Source organism: Mobula hypostoma, chromosome 4 (genome assembly GCF_963921235.1).
Source record: "Mobula hypostoma chromosome 4, sMobHyp1.1, whole genome shotgun sequence".
Classification (NCBI taxonomy): domain Eukaryota; kingdom Metazoa; phylum Chordata; class Chondrichthyes; order Myliobatiformes; family Myliobatidae; genus Mobula; species Mobula hypostoma.
Window position 1 is genome coordinate 85193540 of NC_086100.1, and position 23844 is coordinate 85217383.

Genomic DNA, 23844 nt, shown 5'->3' on the forward strand with positions numbered 1-23844 from the left:
TGGAGAAAGTGGGAGGAGCTGAAGGAGAACTTACTTGAGAGTGAGGTTGAAACTGGAAATTATTGAGAATGAGTTTAATTTCATATTTCTAGAGTATTCAAGATAATTTCCGCAGAACAATCAGCCCCACACATCTGGAGCTCAAGGAATTTCCAATGCAATGTCTAGGAATTGAGTTGATTGGTTTCCAACCGTCACAACCATCTTCCTTTGCGGGTGGGTTAACTTTAGTCAGTAGAGACTCTTCTCATAATTCTGACCAAGATTAGTTCTATCAGAATTCCTTGATATCAATTTGCTAAAATGAACGTTGATGCCACAGACACTCAGTCTCACCTTGCTTTCTGAGGTTTAACTCTGTGGTCTACATTTGGACGAAGCCTACAATATCTGGACTGAAGTGACTTTAGGTGGAACCGCAGTTGTTCATCAAAGAGCGGGTTACTGGAGTGTAAGTGCCATTCGATTGCACTGTCAAGTGCACACTTCCTTAAAGTCTCCCGATGTAATCCTTTCCCTACTTCAGCCTGTGATATTTCTCTTTCTGACTAAACATATCCCAACAAGATTCCATTGTGTACAAGCTCCTTCCTTATGACAAGTCAACCTCGATTGAAAATGCTGCATGCCTGTGGACTGTGTGAGCAAACCTCATTACAAGAACTGAGTGCATGTTTACTCACTCGTTCCCTCTCAACCCGAATCTGAGAATCTCTATGTAATTAAGGCTTTACTGTTTCCAGTTAGTGCTCTGAACTCCCAAGATGCCTGATACTGTGATTTATAATCTGATCAAAAGTAACATATCCACTCTAGTTTTACACATATGACAGTGGACATGTGCTCTTCTGGAGACTCTGACAATGGTTATCTCTCCTCTACTGTCCTGACAACTAATCTGAAATAGGTCTGGGAAATTAAAGGCTGATGTGTCCAGGCTGGGCCAATCGGGTGCACTTGCTTTTTGAGGTCCCATTCGAGAGATCTGGAAAAATGGATTATACATCCATGTCGCAGAGAAGCTGCTTTCCGATCTATGAGTCCCAACTGGAACCTGAAATGAACGGAGCTGGTAAGATGCAGCATGCAGAAGGATAGGACATGGGCAATGATTACAGTTGCAATTTTTCACTGAATGCGGCCCCTCCTCCAGCTTACATGTTCCAGTTTGACCATATGTTCTATCCAATGGGAACAGAACTCCTCAAGGACAAAGGTTAAACTCGATTAACTAACCAGGGGTGGGGGGGGGGGGTACCTTCAGCTAGTTTTACTGTTGAGTGCCGGCTTGTCTCTGTGCGCAGCAACTGCAGACTACTATTACAAAAAAGGCATTTGCTAGAGATAAAGTGACTTTAAACATCTATCTTTTATAGGACTGTTCTGACCAAGTGCTAAAGGAAGTGAATGCCTTCATTTGCAGGACACTGCACAGCTGCTAGCTTCTCCCTTTCTCTTTGAATGTTTCCAAAGCTCCTCTCTGCTGCCTGTGGTCGAAGCCTGCTGTACAATGCCTGCCATGTTCCTGCTGAGGGACGAGAAGCCTTATTTGCTCAGATCTGTAGTCCTCCTTGCAGGCGGATATGCCCTTTACCGTTTGTGGAGACATCACAGGACACCAGAAGAAAGAGAACCATTGAGGGAAAATGTATATGAGACACAGCAAGCCATAAATAAGTACCTCCTCTTCCACTACGGTTCGCCCCAGGTGCAGTCGCTGTACATCACAAACACAGCTACAGAACAGAACTTCCCACAAAGGTGTGCTGAGGAATGCATCAAACACATCATCCAACAGGTAACAGTCTCGGCACCTGCTGACCCTTTATTTGAAATAATTATTACAGAAATTGTTGCTTAAGTCAAAGTTATAAAAGGTTGTGCTGATTTTTAGTGGCTGACCACGGATATTCACTTAGCCACAGAGAGTTCAGAGACCTAAGTAGCTGATATGTGAGAACAGATTTTCAGAAGCAGAATGGTGATAATGCCTTTCAGTGAGATTGGTTCAAGGCCAGATTGGGGAGAAATCAATGCTCTTCTTTGAAAGGATGCTTTGGGATCTGCTTTACCCAGCTGAGTTGGCAGCTGGGGCAGTAGTTCAGCGAGTTCAGCTGGACAGGCACTTCCAACAGTGTAATATACCTGCAGCATTAAGTACTTCATGTTTGAATTTCTGGAGTGGGACTCGAATCCACAACAACAGGATGTGTTCAAAGAAAAACTGATCAAATTTGGAGGGGAAAAACAGGTTGTAAACTTTGAGAGATAAGCAACAGAAGAAGTACTGGTACTTTACAATGGTTGTTGCAGTAAGAGTGGCTTTGGAGCAGAGATCTCTGGAATGAGAGGGCATGAAAGGAATTTAGATAATGATACCCTTCAGGCCAGAAAACCAGCAAAAGATAGGGTAAATGCAAGCAGGCATTTTCCACTATGATTGAATGGGAGTCCAACCATAGTGTTGTCAGGTGAAAGGGGAAAAGTTTAAGGGGAACATGAGGGAAAACTTTTCACTCAAAGGTTCATGAGAGTATGGAATGAGCTGACAGCACAAGTGGTGCATGGGCACTTAATTTCAATGTTTAAGAGGAGTTTGGATAGGAATATGGATAGTAGGGGTATGGAGCATTATGGTCCTGGTGCAGGTCAGTGGAAGTAGGCAATTTAAATGGTTTGCCATGGACTAGATGGTCTGAAGGTCCTGTTCCTGTGCTGTAGTTTTCTATAATTCTGTAACTCCCTATACAGGTTTCCCCCGCCATCTGAAGGTAGAGTGTTCCTATGAAACGGTTCATAAGCTGAAATGTCGTAAAGCAAAGAAGCAATTACCATTTATTTATATGGGAAAATTTTGTGAGCGTTCGCAGACCCAAAAATAAGCTACCAAATCATGCCAAATAACACATAAAACCTAAAATAACAGTAACATATAGTAAAAGCAGGAATGATATGATAAATACACAGCCCATATAAAGTAGAAATACTTCTCTACAACGATTGCCTGCACAGATCTCCATAGCGAAAATCTCACACAAGTGCTGTTGGCATAAACACGCTCTCCAGTAACCTTTAAACAATGAAGCTGCCAAATCTACCAAATAACTCATAAAAATACACAGCCTATATACAGTAGAAATAATGTATGTACAGTGTAGTATCACTTACCGGAATTGGGAAAACAGCGCCGAGCACCCTGATGATGGTGTGTTAGACTGAGTCGTCGCAGGTTGGGTGGTGCAATGGCCCCCACCCTCCGGGCCGCCGACCCGATACATTGCCGCGAAGAACGCAGTGGTAGCCAGGAGGCACACAGCACATCGTTAAGAAAAAAGCCGAAATAAACATGCTAATTAATTAGGTGCTGCCCAGCACGTGAATGTCAGCACAGATCAGAGGCGATTGCTGATTGCATCGCCTCTGATCTGGGCCAACAATTACATGCTAGGTGGCACCTAATTAATTAGCATGTTTATTTCGGCTTTTTTCTTAAAGATGTGCTGTGCGCCTCCCGGCTACCGCTGCGTTCTTCGCGAATCGATACAGTATCTGTCCGGGACCCGGGTGTTGGGGTGATGGGACACGGGGGTGTCATCTCATCGTCGATCAGGGCAGGCAGCTCATCTTCTATGACTGCCCGCCTTGATGTCGAAGGTCGAGTTTCGTCGTCTGCTGTGGCTGATGTGGAAGGCTTGCTTGACTACTGCACCTCGCGCATTTTTCTATCATACAGTTGTTTGTAAGCACTCAAACCATCCTGCAAATATCCCCTAAACCTACATACCCTTTCAAAATTAAAGTCGTACTTTATCATTGCAGCGAAAATCTCACGCAGTTGCTTCACTTTCTGCATTCGGTTTTGATTGTTATCCTTTCCTCTTCCAATTGCATCAGCTCTTCATCTATCAGTTCTTGGTCATGGGATGCCAAAACCTCTTCAACATCATCTTCGTCAACTTCCACAAGCCAAACTCACTTTGTCCTTGCTTCGTTCACCACGATCGAAACGCTTAATTATGTCTAGTTTTACGCTAAGTGTAACACCCTTACTCTTTCAGGCTTTTCCGATACCTTCGAACTCATCTTGCTAACGGCTGCTCAATGCAACGTCTTTAAGCAATGCCGTTCCGAATCTGGGGCAGAGCGGCTGCTCAGGGCACGCGCTGCCTTTTATCGCATGCTGCCTTTCTTCGTAACAGTGAAAACACCTTCTGAAAGCGAAAACAAGGTACTAATGTAGGTCTTTCGTAACAGTGAGGTTTCGTAAAGCGAATGTTCGAAGAGCGGGGGACACCTGTAGTGGAAACTGAATTCAATAAACAGGAGGCAAGTGTCCTGAATCTTAAATGTTTGGTTTAGTGACCAAGGGAAAGAGGGAATAAAGCCAATGGCTCCAATTAGACTACTGAAAATGAGGTTATCTGTTGCTCCTGACGATGGGATGGATAAGGGAGAGGACATAAAGAGGGTGATTCACAATAAAGAGAAAAAAGAATCAGGGTTACCATTGCATTGCAAAATGATTCTAGAATATTGGCTGGTTTTGACGGGAAAGGTCCAGTAGTGTTCTATGCCTTTGCCAAATCTAGCAGTGAACAGCCAAACCACTTGACCACTCTATCAATTTAAGTCTGCATCCTTAGGGCAGAGAGGACCAAAGACAAGGGCCACACCAGGAGGAACAATGGTGAGAGAGATCATAATGGGATCTGGAGCATCAAATTTAGAAGCAAGAACACAGTGCAGGAGATCGGTAGTATAGTATGTGTCAATGTGAATGGAAAGTCAGTCAGTAGGAATTTTGTCAGTGGAAATGCCATTGAGGGTGTTCCACAGAATACAGAAGGAAATGGATTACAGGGATGAAGGGATATTCATATAAAGCAAATCAGGGAAATCCTGGCCTCCTCTTGTGCCAAGATAACACCATCCTCAGGGTGAAGGAACAACACCGTTTATTCCATCTGGGTAGCCTCCAAGCTGGTGGCATGAATATTGATTTCCCTTTCAGGTAAACAAATCCTCCTCCCCATATTTCTGTATTCCCCACTCTAACCTTTTATCTCTTTTCACCTGCGTATTACTTCGCTGGGCCCCCACCTCCTTCCTGTTCTCCTGTGATCCACTCTCTTCTCCTATCACATTCCTTCTTCTCCAGCTCTTGACCTTTCCCACCCACCTGTCCTCAACTAAAACCTTACAGCTAGCCTACTTCTTCTCACCGCCACCTTTTCAATCTGGCATCTTCCCCCATCCTCTTCAGTCCTGAAGAAGGGTCTCAGCCCGAAACGTCGACTTTTATTTCCATAGACACTGCCTGACCTGTTGTGTTCCTTCAGCATTTTGTGTGCATTGTCAGGGAGGTGATTAGATTTGAGTCTGTTCTATCTCACTACTGTAACTACAATTCAATCCTCACCAGATATAAAATGCTTTATGTTATCCAAGGCGCTTTGCACCATGGCAAGTTTGATTTATTACCAATTCCTTTACCTCTATTAGACTGGTGGTCCCAGCAGAGCCCTGGACATTGGCTGTGCTGTGGGAAGAGCATCGTTTGAATTGGCCCGGGTATTTCAAGAAGTAGTGGGCATTGACTTCAGCCACCCATTTGTCAATGCCTGCAACCAGCTGAAAGAACAAGGCCAACTCCCTTACACCGCCATCACCGAAGGAGACTTGGGTGTCCAACACACTGCTGTGGTGCCACAGGATATTGTAAGTACTCAATCAAGCCTTTGCTAACCCCAGTTCTCTATCCCTACCATTCAGCGTTCTTCGTTCTATTATTTCCATCTATCCTTTGTGCTCACTCTCCATTATTTAGTGTTCTTTAATCACTAATATTCTCAGTTTTGTTCTAATATTGTTTCCAGTGTTCTTTTTTACTCTAAACGACAAATGGATTAACTGGAGAAGAGAATATTGTGACCAAGAGCTTAGTTACAGCATCCCACTGCCCATCCATCTTGCCCACCCAAACTGGCAATGCCAGCTTCAGATCCTAGTTCACTTTACTTGCCTTTGTGTCAGGAACATCACATCAATTCTATTTGCTCCCAGGCCAGTATACTTTGCCCCTGTAAAATTCAGCCCCAGAAGCTTCATACGGAGACGTTGAAAACTTTATTGAATAATTAGCGCCAATGCCTGATACGCAAATCACGGGTAAAGGCTACCCAGCACTGGCTGAAGTAGAATGCCAAAACTGCAACTCCAGCTCCATATACAACATGCCACAATTGGATTGGATTAGCACATTTCTGATTGAAGGGAATATATTAGAATTAAGTCTATAAAATTCAAAGAATATAAGACCAGAGGACACAGCCTCAGAATAGAGGGGCATCCTTTTTGAACAGAGATGAGGAGGAATTTCTTTAGCCAAAGAGTGGTGAATCTTTGCCACAGGCAACCGTGGAGGCCAAGTCTTTATGTATATTTAAGGCCAAAGTTGATATGTTCTTGATTGGTCAGGGTATGAAGGGATATGGGGAGAAGGCAGAAGATTGGGGCTGATATCAGCCATGATGAAATGGTGGAGCAGACTCGATGGGCCAAATGGCCTAACTCTGCTCCTATCTCTTATGGTCTTATATACCACACAGGAGGCATTTGGCCACGTGTCCATACCAGCTGTAAAAGAAACAGTCAAACTGTCAACCGAACGAGCCTCAAGATTGCATCAGTAATCGAGCAGGCCTTTGAGTACACATTCAACTACCTTTTGACTGTGATGAGGGTTTCTGCCTCCATCACCCTTTCAGATAATAAATTCCAAACCCCGACTACTCTCTGAGGGGAAAACATTTCTTCATGTCCTTTCTAAACATGTTAAGGCCCCTGGTGTATGATCTTCCTGCTAAGGGAAATAAATCCTTATTTAAGTCACTCTAATTTTACACACTCTTCCCTCAGCCTTCTCCACCCCAAGAAAACAAACCCAGCTGATCTAATATTTCTTCCAGCTAAGCATCCAGTTGTAGCAACATCCTCATAAATATCTTCTGTGCTCTCTCCAGTGTAATCACATCTTTCCAATAATGCAGTGACTGTACAGAATATTCAAGTTGTCAGCTTACTGATGTTGTACACCATTCTAGCATAACCTCTCTGGTCCAATCAATGTTGTACTGTACATCATTCAAGCGCTCTGCTCTGATTAATGTTCTACACCATTCCAGCATAACCCTCTTGTTCTTTTATTCTATGCTTCGATTAATGGGTATTTTTAATCATCTTATTGATCCTTCCTCTAACTTTTAAGGATCTGTGAACAGATATATTTTTTCCATATTGCACAATATCATCCATTTTTAATTGCTTCACATTATGTTCTTCCCCTATTATGGTATATCAGATCAGATAAAATTTTGTTTGCTATTTTTTTCCTTTTCAATTGATCAGTTCATCTGCATCCTCCCATAGTCTAAACCTTCTCTCCACAGGACCAATTTTTGAGTTATTTGCAAACTGCTTTACCACACCCGACACTTAGCTCGAGTTCAATATACTTTATATTACTTAAAGCAAGAGGCTGAGTACTGATCCTTCTGCAGTTCTAATAGTAAACAGCCTTCTAGTTACAGCAACACCGTTCAACCATCTCCACTGACTTTCTCTTGGATCCCATAGGCTTTGACCTTTTGACTAGCCTACTATTTGAGATCTTATGAACAACCTTTCAAAAATAGCTTTCACTGATCTCCTTGTTACCCCTTGATAAATTCATTGTGGTTTGTCAGATAGAGCATTTCCCTTTATATATCCAAGCTGAATATCCTGATTGACCATGCCTTTCTAAATGGAGGTACTTCTGTCCTTTACAAAAGAATCCAATGGCCTTCCCACTATCAAAGTTGAACTAACTGGCCTGCAATTATGCAGTTTTTTTCTTTCCTCCCCTTCAGACTTATCCTCTGGCACCATTCCTGTAGCCAGGAAGGATTGGGAAATAATTGTTAAAGTCTGCAGTTTCCTCCCTTGCTTCCCTTAATATACCTGGGATGCATTTCATCTCAGTCTGGCAATTTATCCACATTCAAAGATGCTAACCCTTTTAATAATCCGCTCTTACAATTTTAAGCCATTCAATTTTTCACATGTATCTGGTTTAATGACCTATCCATAAGACCATAAGACGTAGGAGCAGAATTAGGCCATTCAGCCCATTGAGTCTGCTCCACCATTCCATCATGGCTGATCCCGGATCCCACTGAACTCATACACCTACCTTCTCGCCATATCCTTTGATGCCCAGACTGATCAGGAAACTATCAACTTTTGCGTTAAATATACTCATGGGCTTGGTTTCCGCCACAGTCTGTGTTAGAGTATTCCACAGATTCACATATCTCTGGCTAAAAAAATTCCTCCTTACCTCTGTTCTAATAGGTTGCCCCTCAGTTTTGAGGCTGTGACCACGAGTTCTGGACAGCCCCACCAGAGCAAACATCCTCTCCAGATCCACCCTATCTAGTCCTTCCAACATTCGGTAGGTCAGCTGCATATCAGCACCATCCCCTCTTTTATGACTGGAGCGACAAAGTACTTGGGAAGATCCTTACCCACAAGCTCTGCCTCCACACACAGGTTACCTTTGTACTTCCTAACAGGCCCTAGTCTTTCCTCAGTTACACTCCTGCTTTTATGTACTTATATATAGCATATTTAGATTTCATAACCTTTAGTCTTGTATTTTTTCTTTATATTTCTTACCTGCACTTCTGGTCTTTTTGCTGTACTAAGCTCTGAGTATCTCACATGAGCTTCCATTTTCTTGCCTTCTCCTTCCCTCTACGTCATTTAGCAGGCTCTAGATTTTCCTACACTACCCTTTTGCTTTACATGGGAACATGTGTATCCACAATACTTTGAATCTTCATCTTCGTATCCACTTTCCATTTTCCAGTTACTTTTCATACATTATTCTTTAACCCAGTAAAGCTACTGTCCTTAACATAGAACCATTACCACCATTTTAAATCTTTGTCCTTTCCCACCATTATGCTAATTTTAATGAACATTTGATCTTCTTTCAACCCAGCTTCATTCCCCAAAATTAAATCCAGAATTGCCCCCCCGCCCCGGCTACAAACTAGTTGAAGGCAGTTCCCCTGAACGCAATTTAAGAAGTTAGGGACCTCTATACCATTTTTTTTATATATGGACTAACCCCCAGTTAATATTAGTATGATTAAAACCCTCCACTTTTACTGCCCCATTGGTTTTACAACCTTCTGAAACTTGCCTACAACGTTGACCTGCTATCAACCAGAGTGCTTGAAGGTCTATATTGCACAAATATTTGTGTGGCCATCCCATTTTCATTCATTAGTTCATCACATAGAGTTCCATTCAGTTACCAGTCTAACATACTATCCCTTCTCAGAGTTGTGATTATTTCCCCTCTGTTTGGCTATTGGACTGTGGTTAATATGAGGGTGAGTGAATGTGGATAATCCTGCTTGTCTGGCAGAATGCAGCAAACTGCTGTGAACTGAATTGTTCCTTTGTCAGAAAGGAGTGTTTCTAGCAACCCAAAGTGGCTAAAGATCTACAACAGCTGTTGAATAGTAGCCTCTGTCATTACTGGCTTCATAGATAATACTTCAAGCCATTTGGAATAAACATCAACTAGGACAAGATTGGTACTCCTGCTGACTGGACCAGTGTAGCCAGTATGTACTCAACTCCAAGGTCTGGTAACCTGAGGCCCTGGTTATGGATCGGCTCCACTTGGATTCTATGCTGCCGTGGAGCACTGAGAACACTGCTTGCCTACAGATGTGATATCTTCATCTATACCCAGCCAATGCACGAAGCTTCCTGCCGGGGGTTTCATCCAATTAAATCCAAGTGGAATTGTCTCAGTACTTTTGGTCAAAGGGATCGGGGAATTACTATTCTGCCTCCAAACATCTGGCAGAGTCCAGAGTTGAGAGTGATGTATTGCGTCGGTAGAAGGGTATGACATCATCCTCAACCTGGACTGGCCATCCACCTGGAGATATGCTGAAGAACAGAATCTGCAGCTGTTTCTGCTCTGACTTTGTTGACCCTGACCGGAAGACCTTCAGCAACATCCGATACAACCTGGTGAACTTTGCAATCAATTGAAATTGCAGCCACTATTGTGTCTTCATTTTCAGTAACCTGCTGATCGATAAGTCTGAAGAGGGCATTTGCCTCACCTAGGTTGATATGTACTTGATTTCAAAATCGTAAGCTAATAACATCGTTGACCAACTTTGTAGACGATTAGCTGTAATCACCGGGATGCCTTTTTTAGACCTGAAGATGGACAACAGTGGTTTACGATTAGTAAGGAGGGTGAAGTATCTGCCATAAAGTATCTTGTGAAATTTCATGAATGCCAAGATTTTCTTCTCAACTTTCCATAATTCCTTTCTGCAGTGGTCAGAGATTTGGCTGCATGCATGGCAGGTTTCAGAACCATCAGAGAAGATATGAGAGACATCAGCTCCCATCCTGTAGTTGGTTGCATCCGCCACGACAGTGAATGATAACTGTGCATCAACAGGAAGTCGGATGACAGCTTATTCTTCACCTGATCAAAAGCCTTTTGCCATCGTTTAGACCATTTCCATGTGGCATCTTGTTGAGCAGAGCATTGACTGGATCCCTCAGCCAGTGCATTGCTGGGAGAAATGCTGAATAATGACTGTTCATGCCCAAAAATGATCATAAAGTGCTGACACCTGATGGTGAAGGTATCTTTATGATAGCAGAGATGTTTTTGAGATCTGGGCGATGACCATGCTCATCTATGATGAGTCCCAGATACTTAATTGAAACATCAGGAGGCTGCATTTTTCACCCTAAGTTACACTCAAAAGTCTTGTCCAGAGATGAGGTTTCTCCATCCAGTCAATTCCAAGGACAATTAGATCTGGTGGCTGGTCTGTTAGCTAACACACACTGATAACCTGGCTTACGTTCAGCTTCACCATGCAGTGCAGTTTGACAATCAGCTGGACGGTTCCACCCAGTGCACTGCAGGTGGAGTGATGAGTTGATTTGACTGGTGGGGACTCAAGTGCCTTTGTAGATAATGGTGACGTTTCACACCTTATCAAGTTATAACTTGACTAATTGATGGTTGATAAATACACTGACGTACCATCCCTTGGGGGCAAAGTCAACATTGTACATGACTGTTACACTTCATGTAGATTTTGATCGTTTTTAGAAGACAGTGAAGGACAGCAAATGCCTTCTTTGTGACCACAGCGTTAGCAATTGCTGCAAATGTTTTTCTTGTATTTCTTTGTATAATGCCATGCACACAGTTCCAACAAGCTGTGTTTAGCTGCTTGGAGACTTGCTGAGTGATGATGCCTGAGCCTTTAGAAATTGCATTGACATGGCTCTGTTCGAGCAGGTTGGAATTGTGTTTCCGGTTGCTCAAATGCTGACATTCTTGAGTGACAGCTTGTACAGTCACATCAGGGTCTTGCTCCAGACCAGCCTGGAACCGCTTACGAATGTCTACATCACCAAGTGCCTAAAGTCCACAAATAAAAGTCAGATGTTTGAATTGCGATTTGAATATGTTACCCAGCTTGAACATTTCACATTCATGATTGACGATACCAGCATATGTGATGCTGAGTTTTGATTGTGATTAATGAGTTTTTAGGCAACGGCAGAAAACACTGAAGAGAGGTGACTGGTCTCCAAAAATGCTAGTTAGCTGTTGGACAGTTTTGTCAAACGATCGACCATGTAGGTTCTTAGGCAGAATGAAGTTGAAATAATGTTCATGTCCAACTTTCAAAGCAAAGTATGTGTCTTTCACTAGTAGCTTTTACTAGTAAGCTCAAACCGTAATAGATCTTTTTACCATTTGAACAACAATTCAAACACAACTCTGGAAGCAACATTGAACTAGAAGTAAGTAATGGATGCAACAATTGACTCACATGAGTTCTGTTCAGTATTTGACACTGACGTCGTAGGACTCACTGACAGCCTACTGGTCAAGGTTTCAATTAACTTCAGCAGGGTGGCCTCAAATTGAGCTTGCTGCTATTGTAGAATTGTGCCTAAATCTTCTGCTGAAATTGCCAAATTGATGTAATACATCACCTTGTCGTCAACTTGTTGTGTTCACTTGCCTATAACTACTGATGAGACCCGAAGCCACAACACAAAATAAACATTTAATCAGTAAAATCGCGCAACTACAAAAATCTCAAAACTCAGCAGTACATCCCAGAGCATGACTATTTAAATGATTTACCCAAGAACATTCAAGATGTTGATACGAACAACAACCAATCAGTGAAAGCCAGCCTGCAATTGGTTGTCAGCTAACGAATAGGCATTGTTTGTAATGGCTCACTGTAACACTCATCTCTCTTCCTATCCTTTATTTTAAATCCCCCTTTCTAATTCATCTGAAAACCCTGTAAATAGGAATGCCATACTATCATTCCTTTGTTAACCTACATTTCTGCAACAATTGATATATTGCACTTTTACTAGTCTCCCAGTGCCCTCCATCTATCAGCTTTAATCTCTGAACGACTTTTTGCATTGTAGTCGGTGGTCAATGGTCAATGGTCAATGGTCAATGTTTGCATTCACTGAAATTAACCTTCAGGGTGACGTCCGCAATCAGCCCGAGCAGGGTTTGAATGAATTTAGTCAAACAAAAAAAAAAAAATTCTAGAATTTTCTAATTTGGATTTGCAGCTTTTTTTCGCCAACCTGAGTCAGCTTCGATGTACTGATGCCACTGAGGAGGATCCTGTTTTTAAAAAGATGCGCATGCAGAAAATGAGTAATGGCATTCTAACTCATTAGCTCAAGATGGTGCAATTCACGGTTGCCAATTAGAACTGGAGGGAGTCAGAATCATAGATATTTTCTATACAAGATATTTTCTCATCTGCGTTACTTGTTTTGAATCTGGCTCTACCAAAAACAGATTTACTTTTGTTCTTAATCCCCTTATTTAGAACCCACGGTCATTCAACATTCCTTCCTGCCAGAAAAACCGAGCTGACTCAATTTAATCCCAGATCGAGGGATTCGTGATAGGACAGTGCTGAGGGAAGTTATCTGTGTGGCTGTTCCATGTGGAATCATGCCCAAGTGGCTTAGAGAAAAGATGTAAAGACTTTTACTTAGTTTATAACCATTGAATGACAAATATAATGCAGATACAAATAACAGGAAATCAGCTCTTTCCTTGGCATCAACTTAAAAGCATTACATTTTGACCTGCCATTTCTTTCCCCGTTTCCTTCTGCAGGAGCGAAGTCGATGTCTTTTCAGGCAAGGGGATGCTTGTAATCTTCCCGAGGATCTAGGAACCTTTGATTGTGTCCTAGCAGGGAATCTGATCTGTCGCCTACCAGACCCTTTTGCATTCTTGCACAGACTCCCAGGGCTGGTGGCCCCTGGTGGAATCCTTGTCATTACATCACCCTACACCTGGCTGGAAGAGTTTACACCAAAGGTAATTTTAACTGCTTCACATAAGAAATGATTCAGTCACAAAATTCCTATGGACTTCAGTGTGACCATAGTCATGCTGATTAAACTGAACAAATAGAGAATAATTCCTCTTATTCTCTGACCCTAAAGCATCTACTTGAGCTCAGCACTATTCAGCCAGAAGGGAGTTTGATCATTCCGATGCATCCATTAGAGAATAAAGTATTAGGTCAAGGGCATGTCTATGCAAATTCTCCAGTAGACATTGAGAGAGCTGGAGTGAGGGTACAGAACAGCGATGTCTTAGCGCTTAACTAAGAATGTGCCTCTCTTCAGTTGAAAACTGGTAGCTTTATAACTGCAGGTATTCCCAAGATAAATCATTAGACTGTTAGCGCACCTTTAATACTTTCATGCTTACACCTTGCAGACTAGTTAGCTCTTGAGTGATATTAAAATTGTAGCAATGTTTGTCTCTATTGATAATAGCTTTCCTGAGCAGACAGCAATGTTTAACTCAGCAATGCCAATTTAAGTCGATGTAGTGGTTTCCATAAAGCTTCCTCAATGTGTAAACTATCAGTAAGCTGTCAACAGCCACCTAGGAGATGTGAATGTGTGACTAATGGTTAACATAAAGTAATAGTGGGAGAGGGAGTGAGTTATTATGCACCCATTACATCATTCACTCTTCTACCTTTTCCTTCTGTCGACAGTCTCTCTGGCTGGGGGGATACAAGGATAATACCGGCAAGGAGGTGAGAGGATTTGATACGCTGAAGCAGGTCGTCTCCCCACATTTTGAGCTGCTGTCTGAGAAGAATGAGTCCATCCTGATCCGGCAGACAGCACGACAACATGAGTTGACAGTGACTCACGTGACGATATGGAGAAGGGGAACCTGCTAGGAGTCAGCAATCACCTTCGTTGATGAGAGTGAAACATGTTTTATTGAAGAGTAGCTAGCATAATTTAGAGAAGAAATGTTGGCTAAGAAAGTTACAGTAGTTTAGACAATAGGTGCAGGAGTAGGCCATTTGGCCCTTCGAGCCAGCACCGCCATTCACTGTGATCATGGCTGATCATCCACAATCAGTACCCTGTTCCTGCCTTCTCCCCATATCCCTTGACTCTGCTATCTTTAGGAGCTCTATCTAACTCCTTCTTGAAAGAATCCAGAGAATTGGCCTCCACTGCCTTCTGAGGCAGAGCATTCCACAGATCCACAGCCCTCTGTGTGAAAAAGATATACCTCAACTCAGTTCTAAATGGTCTACCCCTTATTCTTAAACTGAACTCCCCCAACATCGGGAGCATGTTTCCTGCCTCTAGCATGTCCAATTCCTTAATAATCTTATATGCTTCAATCAGATCCCCTCTCATCCTTCTAAATTCCAGCGTATACAAGCCCAGTCGCTCCAATTTTTGAACACATGACATTCCCACCATCCATGGAATTAACCCAGTGAACCTACGCTGCACTGCCTGCATAGCAAGAATGTCCTTCCTCAAATTTGGAGACCAAAACTGCACACAATACTCCAGGTGGGGTCTCACCAGGGCCTTGTACAACTGCAGAAGGACCTCTTTGCTCCTATACTCAACTCCCCTTGTTATGAAGGCCAACATGCCATTAGCTTTCTTCACTGCCTGCTGTACCTGCATGCTTACTTTCAGTGACTGATGAACAAGGGCACCCAGATCTAGTTGTACTTCCCCTTTTCCTAACTTGACACCATTCAGATAGTAATCTGCTTTCCTGTTCTTGCTACCAAAGTGAATAACCTCATATTTATCCACATTAAACGGCATCTGCCATGCATCTGCCCACTCACCCAACCTGTCCAAGTCACCCTGCATTCTCATAACATCCTCCTTACATTTCACACTGTCACCCAGCTTTGTGTCATCTGCAAATTTGCTAATGTTATTTTTAATCCCTTCATCTAAATTATTACAGGTGTCTCCCGCTTTTCGAACGTTCACTTTACGAAACTTCACTGTTACGAAAGACCTACATTAGTTCCCTGTTTTCGCTAACAGAAGGTGTTTTCACTGTTACGAAAAAACAGCTGCTCCTCCCCCGGATTCGGAACGGCATTCTAGCCGGCATTGCTTAAACACGTGCCTGTGAGCAGCCATTTGCAAGATGAGTTCTAAGGTATCGGAAAAGCCTAAAAGAGCTTGTAAGGGTGTTACACTTAGCATAAAACCAGACATAATTAAGCGTTTCGATCATGGTGAACAAAGCAAGGACAAAGTGAGTTTGGCTTGTGGAAGTTAACAAAGATGATGTTGAAGAGGTTTTGGCATCCCATGACCAAGAACTGATAGATGAAGAGCTGATGCAATTGGAAGAGGAAAGGATAACAATTGAAACCAAATGCAGTAGCGAATGGACCAAAAGTGAAGTCGTCCAGGAACTGAACATGATTGCAGCCTTGTGAGATTTTCGCTGCAATGATAAAGTACGACTTTAATTTTGAAAGGGTACGTCAGTTTACGGCATATATGCAAGATGGTTTGAGTGCTTACAAAGAACTATATGATCCAAAGAACTGTATGATCTAAAAATGTGCAAGGCTAAGCAGTCAAGCAAGCCTTCCACATCAGCCACAGCAGACAATGAACCTCGACCTTCGACATCGAGGCAGGCAGACATAGAAGAAGATGACCTGCCTGCCGTCATGGAAACAGACGTCACCCCAGTGTTCCACCACCCCAAACCCCGGACCACGGACAGATACCGATTCGTGGAGAATGCAGCGGTAGCCGGGACGCACCCAGCACATCTTTAAGAAAAAAGCCGAAACAAAAAAGCTAATTAATTAGGTGCCGCCCGGCACGTAAATGTCGACCCAGATCAGAGACGATTGCCAATTGTATCGCCTCAATTGTTACTGTTATTTTAGGTTTTATGTGTTATTTGGAATGATTTGATAGGTTATTTTTGGGTCTGCGAATGCTCACAAATTTTTCCATTATAAATTAACGGTAATTGCTTCTTCGCTTTACGACATTCTGGCTTACAAACCGTTTCATAGGAATGCTCCATCTTCAGATGGCGGGGGAAACCTGTAATGTATACTGTAAATAGCTGCGGTCCCAGCACCGAGCCTTGCAGTACCCCACTAGTCACTGCCTGCCATTCTGAAAAGGACCCGTTAATCCCTACTCTTTGTTTCCTGTCTGCAAACCAATTTTCTATCCATGTCAGTACCCGACCCCCAATACCATGTGCTCTAATTGTGCCCACTAAAACCTCCTATGTGGGACCTTATCAAAGGCTTTCTGAAAGTTTAGAATAGTGAAACAGGAGAATTCAGTCACATCAAGGCCAGTTCTAAGGACAGCAAATGTTGAACAAAAGATTCAGGTTCCATCACAAGACAACATTCCTGTTGACTCTCTCCACTAATTCGCATCAACATTTTAACAGTACCTTACATTCCCTACAAGGGAGTCTGAGATGAAGTAACATACCTGGAGTAATACCATCAATTTACCTGAGCAAACTTGACCCCTACCTGGTTAATAGCTTGGTTCAGATGCAGTTGTACAGAGCAGAGATAAACTTGTTTTTTACAGAACAATATGGCACAGAAACAGGCCCTTCAGCCCACGGTGGCTGTTCTGACCATGATTTCAACTTAAACTAATCCCATCTGCCTATAGATGAACTAAATCCCTCCACCTTTACCTGGTCACATACCTCTCAAAATGACTAAATATTACTACCACATCTGCTTCTATCATCTCCCTGGCCGCAAGTTCTAAGCACCTATCACTCTCTGAGTAAGAACTTGTTTCACAAACTTGCCTGTTGTTTGAATGATAGCACTATATTCTAGAAATTGCTAACCCTACGGATTTAATTAGCAGAACAGTACAGCACTGTACAGGCCATTTGGCCCACAATGTTGTGCTGATGTTTTATCTACTGAAGCATCAATCCAACCCACATAGACCTCCATTTTTCTTTGATTCATGTACCTGTCTAAGAGTCTCTGAGATGTGCCTGCCTTTACCATTACACTTTGGCAGTGCATTCCACGTATCTATCACTGTGTAAAATAAAAACTACCTTTGACAATCTCTTATACTGTACTTTCCTCTAATCACCTTAAAATTATGCTACCTTGTATTAGCCATTTCCACCACGGCTGCCCACTCTATCTATGCGTCTTATCATCTTGTACACCTCTATAAAGTCACCTTTCATTCTCCTTCACTCCAAAGAGAAAAGCCCTAGCTAGTCAATCTATCCTCATAAGACACGTTCTCCATTCCAGGAAGCATCGTAGTAAATCTCCTCTTTACCCTCTATAAATCTTTCATATGCTTCCTGGATTGAGGAGACCAGAACTGAAGACAATATTTCAAGTGTGGTCCAACCAGAGTTTATAGAGCTGCAACATTATCTTGTGGCTCTTGAACTCAGTCTCCAGACTAATGAAGGTCAACACACCATATGCCTTCTTTACTACCCTATTAACTGCATGTTAACTTTGAGGGATCCATGGATATAGACCCCAAGATGCCTTCAAGTTCGACCCTCCAAAGTGTATCACTTCATACTTTTCAGGATTGAACTCTATCTGCCATTATACAGCCCAGTTCAGCTTCCCATAGTAACCTAGGTCAACTTTCTACACTATCCACAACACCAGCGACATTTGTGTCATCTGCAAATTACTAAATGACCCTTCCACTTCCTCATCCAAGACATTATAAAAAAGACAGATTCTTGGACTCTGAGAATCACCACTGGAAACAAGGCACATTCAGTACAAAACAGGGATTGAATCAGTAAACAGTTTACTAAACCTTTCCTTCAAAATAACTATTAAACTTTTAAATGTAAAATAAAGACTAGCCTGTTTGAGATTCAATATCAATAATATTCTCCAACAATGATACTGCATGGTGTAGGGTAGATGAGACTACAATGGGGCATTGGGTGAGAGGAGGGCTTTTCTGTAACAAACTGATTTCAGATGCAGAGCAGCAATCAAACAAGCAGGAAGAATACACAACGTAAAACACAGAATATAACTCAGAGGAGGTAATGATCAAACATTGATGGAGTAGAGTACTGAACAGAATGCAAGATGAACGTTTTTCCTGCTTCTGGTTGCCAAGAAGCAAGAAAGTTATTCAAGTCATGGAGCCAGTATTGTCTGCTCCTTCAGAGGTGGTGGTGAGACCTTTTCGTGAACCACTGCTCATGTATAATAAAACTGCTCTCTTCCCCATCACCCACCCCAGCAATTCTGAATCATAAAACTGTGAAACTCCCCACTGCACGACTTCGTGATTCATGGGATCCTTCTGCTGCCTACTATTCATTTCACAGTGCAGATCCAAGTGCTTAATCATGTAGAAATGAACTCTTTCAATAAAGGAGAGACATTTTTAAGTTAAATAAATATTTCAAACAAATCTCTAACGGTTACCATGAATAGTCAAAAGTGAGCTAAAATAACAAGAATCAAATTACAAGATTGAAAACATCTACACTCAGTCAAGATCTCGGAATCATTTTCCTCACATGTGGATCTTTTAACTCAGAATTGGAAAGATATTAATTGGGATCTGCTTGTTTGTAATGTTTGTGAGAGAGCTTGTCACAGTAAAACAATTAACCAGGGTAAACCCGCAATATGAATTAAACCGGCTGCAAATAAAATTCAGCAGAAACCTCAGGCCGAGGAGCAGTCCCAGTGACAACGCAGGTTTTGAGAGATAATGAATCAAAATTAAAGAATTGATACAATACACATGTTTCGTGGAAATGGGAAGATTGTTAGAAGAGCCAATTGGAAGTATTAGATATTATAGAAACAGATTGCATTGAGTAGTGGAAGACTCTTAAATCTGAGGACAATTTAAACAATCCAAAGCAACACACACACACAAAAGGCTGGAGGAACTCAGCAGGTCAGACAGTATCTAGGAAAATGAATAACTGGTCCCGAGATCTCTCTCCTGCCTACTATTAATTTCTCAGTGCACACCCAAGTGCTTAATCATGTAAAAGCAAACTCCTTCAATAAAGGAGAGATATTTTAAGTCATTTCTTAAAAAAAACATCGATTTTTGGCACCTTGGAAAGCATATAATGAGCTGGAACGACCACTGTGCAGAATTAATAGAAAACATCAGGGTTATAGTGTTAAACAATGAGGACGGGTCAAATAAACAGCTTATATTCCATGAGTTCAGAAGATTGAGGCATGGCCTCATTGAGGAATTTAAAATAATTTTAAATTCCACTAAATTTATTTACAATTGTATTGTAAATACCACTAAAATTATTCCTTTTGTGGGACAATTCGGAATGCAGGTTTTCCTGACAAAAGGTTGTAAAAATGGTTTCGGCATGGACTGCATGGGCTGTACTTTCAATAATGCTATGACTACAAACCTAGAATATTCACTCTCAGAAACCTTCCTTCACCTCTATACACAGCCTGTACCAGGTCCTCAACACCCAGTGGAGGCTTCGATTCCATTAAAAGCTATATCTTGTCATTCAAATGTTTTCAGTTTCATTATCAGTTATATCATATGAAAACCTCTGTTTTTGTGTGAATATTTCAGTGCCAATTTCGCCCAAATCGTATTCTGCTCAAAAATTCTGGCAACAGCTTAATCCCATGAAACCACAAGCTGAAGTACAAATATACCAGATAAAATATTACAGTTAGTATGAAATATTCTACAATATATAATCACATACAATACTAGACAAGAGAAAATCTGCAGATGCTGGAAATCTGAGCAACGCACACAAAATGCTGGAGGAACTCAGTAGGCCAGGCAGCATCTATAGAAAAAAAGTACAGTTGACATTTCCAGAAACATCGACTGTACTTTTTTTCCATAGATTCCTCTAGCAGTTTGTGTGTGTTGCACATACAATTATAGCATGGGATTAAAGTGTATTGATATCTCAGTCCACAAGTGAGTGTAATAGCTACAATAGAGCCATTTGAAGAAGAGCACGGAGTTCTTGTAGCATTTCAACCAATATTTATTCCACAATCAACAACAGTAATAGAAAGATTAATCAGTCTTTCAACTTGTTACTGTTTGCAATGTACAGATTGGATGTCGATTTCCTCAATTTAACAACAATGAACTACACTTCAGAAATACTTAGCATGCTGTAAAGAACTGAAATGTCTGTTGATGTGAAGGTAGATTGATAATGAGCTGAGGAAAAAGTTCTCAGCAGTGATACATCATCTTAATATAAGATTGATTCAAAACACATGATTGATTCCTGACTTAGAATGTTAGCTATAAGGACAACCAAATAACCTGTATTTTCAAGATCATTTTTATGGAATATAATAATAATGAGCTACTTATGGAGTACTTTTCATACAGACAATGTAGTTCAAAGTACTTTACAATGAGATAAAGTGCAAACATGAAAATAAAAGACAAACAGCTGTTAGTTAAAAACAAGGTTAAATTAATTGGGTTTGAGCTGGAGTTTAAAAGTGTTAACTAAGTGTGCATCCCTATTGTTTTCGGTATTCAGTTCCATGGTTTAGGAGTGTAATTCAAAAAAGATCTGACAATTACATATCTTTTGAGGGAGATTGTATGGCCGAGGGTGGTAATGGGGATAAGCTCCCACTACCCATTAAATGCTCCCAATGGCGTGCACCTCAAATAGCCTCTGACAACCAAGTCTAGGCCCTGGCCTTCACACGTGGCTTAGCTACTAAGCTCGGTGGAAATGTTTCTACTGACAGGAGAAGAGGCAAAGGCAGGTTATTGGCGGCTTAAATCTACTCACTTCGGGCAAATGGGGGCTCATCAACTGCAGTTGGCAGAAATATCCACTCATGGGGAAGGCTTCAGGAGTGAACCCCAAGGGAAAAATCCAGAGCTGAAGTCCCTAAGGCAGTCCTACATTGAGTTCAATGCTGACAGGCAATTCCTGCGACGCTGCTGGTACCAAACTGTACCAGTCTCTGCCATGCCTTTGGGTTCATCAGATGCGTGGAGAGGGGGAGCTTGCTACATGGACAACAGCTTGCTCTCCATATCGTACTGCCCAGGATTGCATATCTAGACAGATAGGATGCAACATCCATGGCCGACTCTGTCCGACGGAGGCTTCCACGCATGGGACTCCATTCTAGAAAAGTTACCAAGGATTTAAAAAGTAGGAACTATTTCTCCATTATTTAAGAAGGAAAAGAGAAAACAGGCAACTATAGATTAGTTAGTCTAACATAAGTCGTTGAAAATGTTTGAATCTATTATTAAGGAAGAGGGAACAAAATACTTAAGACAATAGTAATATTATTGGGAAGAGCCAACACAGATTGACGAAAAGGAAATAATGTTAGATAAATCTGTCAGAAATTTTTGAGGTTGTAATTAATGAAATAGATAAGAGCAAACCAGTGATATGGTGCACTTAGACTTTCAGAAGTCCTTCCATAAAGTGCCAGGCAAGACATTATTAAACAGAATTGGAGGACATGATACTGAGAGTAATGACTACTAATCTCATTTGCCTGCGTTAGGGCCATATCGTTCTATGCCATACCCTTTTAAGTGCTTGTCTAAATGTTTTTAAATGTATTAATACTACCTGATTCCATCTGCTTCTTTGGCAGCGCATTTCAGATATCAAGCACTTTCAGTTGAAAAACTGTTACCATGAAGACCCTTTTAAAAACTCTTGTTTTCACCTTGAACCTTTGCCACATTGTTTATATTATTCCTACTATGAGACAAAGATATTGACTACCAAACCTATCTCAGCCTCTTATGATCTTATATAATTTCATCAGGTCATCCCTCAACGTTCTTTGTTCTGGGCAAAACAAGCTCAGTCCATCCAGTATCTTCTTGTAAGTAAAAGTCTCCAATCCAGAGGGCATCCTGGTGAACCTCTTCTGCGCTTTCTCCGTCATAACCACATCCTTCCTGTAGTGTGGCCACCAGAACTGCACGCAATACTCCAAGTGTGGTCTAACCAGTGTTTAGTGGCTACTAAGGATATAGGCTAAGTATCGGAAAGTGTTACTAAGGTAGAAGGTTATCCCTGACCCTGCTGAATGTCAGAATAGTACAAAGGACTAGAGGCTTCCCCGCTTCTTTTGTGCTGAGCTAATATTGCCCAGGTTTGGCAGGGGATGTCTCAGGTTTGGCAGGTGCTGCTAATGCTGCTCAGCTGATTTACTATAATGTAACTTACATTAGTTTATCTAAAAAATATGAAATTATTTGTGCATGCTGACAATTAGAAACCACTGCTGAAATGCTTCAAGAGTCAAGCCCTGAAATTTTAACTGTTTCTCTTTCCACAGACACTCTCTAACTTGCTACATTTTTCCAGTGTTTACTGTTATTGTTTCAGATTTGCAGGAATTGCAGTGGTTTTGAATGTCAATTTGAGAAGTTTGGTAGAACAATATGTTGGACTACAAGTAGCTGGCTATCAGATTTTTTTTCTGATAAAATAGAAAACCCAAGGAAAAAAGATGCTGAACATTGCAAAGAAGTTCTGATGTACTGAATGGCTTCAATAAGAGCTGGTCCAGATGCTGGCTGGGATGGTGATGACCTCATACACAAGTCTGTACCAAGAAACACAGGCAATTAATGCTCAAAGATTTAATTCTAAAATCTCTATTCTCCAAAAGTAACTTGCTCTTTGTCTGGGATCCAGATAACGTTGAAGCTAATACTGCTTCAATTGCATTGGTGTGGATTATCAGTGAATGGTAATGATTTTTTCATTGCCTGGTTGCTGCTGTATGATGCTATTCAGTAGAAAAGAGTGAATACTGACAGAAAGAACATTGTTTCTCCCCCTAGTACTTACGGTCTTTTATTGGCAAGGACTTGTAAATGGCAACGTTCTCCATTAAGATCCTGATATATGTCACATCTCAAAACCAACAGACAATTGCTCTACTCACAACAGGATACTTACACAGTCCTGGCACAGCACCAGGAACCTCTGTCAGTACCAAGAACCTCCTGGTGTGCTCTGAAGCTGTGACAGGCATGTGTGCATCAGTATACTTCCACTGAATGCTATGAGACAAAGTTCCATTCCTTGAGGTAAAGCTATTGAAGTAAAGTGGTATTCTATTGCCCAGAATAGATGTATTACATTTCAATCTGCAAAACGCCAGTGAAGATCTATAGCCCACAAGATAAGAGAAGGAGAAAGGGCAAGGTTCATTAATGATAGTGCACAGAGTAACCCACATGGTAACGGCCAAAGTCCCTGAAGCAAGATACCTGGTAAATGGTTAACATCCAGAAAGCTAGACACCTGGTAAATGGCTAAAGTCCAAAGCAATTACCATGTAAATGAGCAAATTCCACTGAACA

General features: G+C 41.6%; 2 protein-coding genes across 35 annotated transcripts in view; one reads left to right on the forward strand and one right to left on the reverse strand.

Annotated features, from left to right (window-relative positions):
* Nucleotides 1–23844, reverse strand: part of kif1aa (kinesin family member 1Aa) — a 315620-nt gene that overhangs the window by 208214 nt on the left and 83562 nt on the right. The gene's annotated exons all lie outside the window — the stretch shown is intronic.
* LOC134345439 (uncharacterized) lies at nt 1264–20662 on the forward strand. Of its 3 annotated transcripts, XM_063046088.1 has the most exons (5): nt 1633–1798; nt 4059–4228; nt 5503–5718; nt 13283–13489; nt 14184–20662. In XM_063046088.1, exons 1-5 carry the CDS (start codon nt 1774–1776, stop codon nt 14373–14375), a joined length of 810 nt encoding a protein of 269 aa, XP_062902158.1. In that variant the 5' UTR covers nt 1633–1773; the 3' UTR covers nt 14376–20662. The 3 variants fall into 3 exon arrangements, with proteins under 3 accessions (XP_062902156.1, XP_062902158.1, XP_062902159.1); XM_063046086.1 differs by lacking the exon at nt 4059–4228 and having other exon boundaries at nt 1264–1798; XM_063046089.1 differs by lacking the exon at nt 1633–1798 and having other exon boundaries at nt 4196–4326.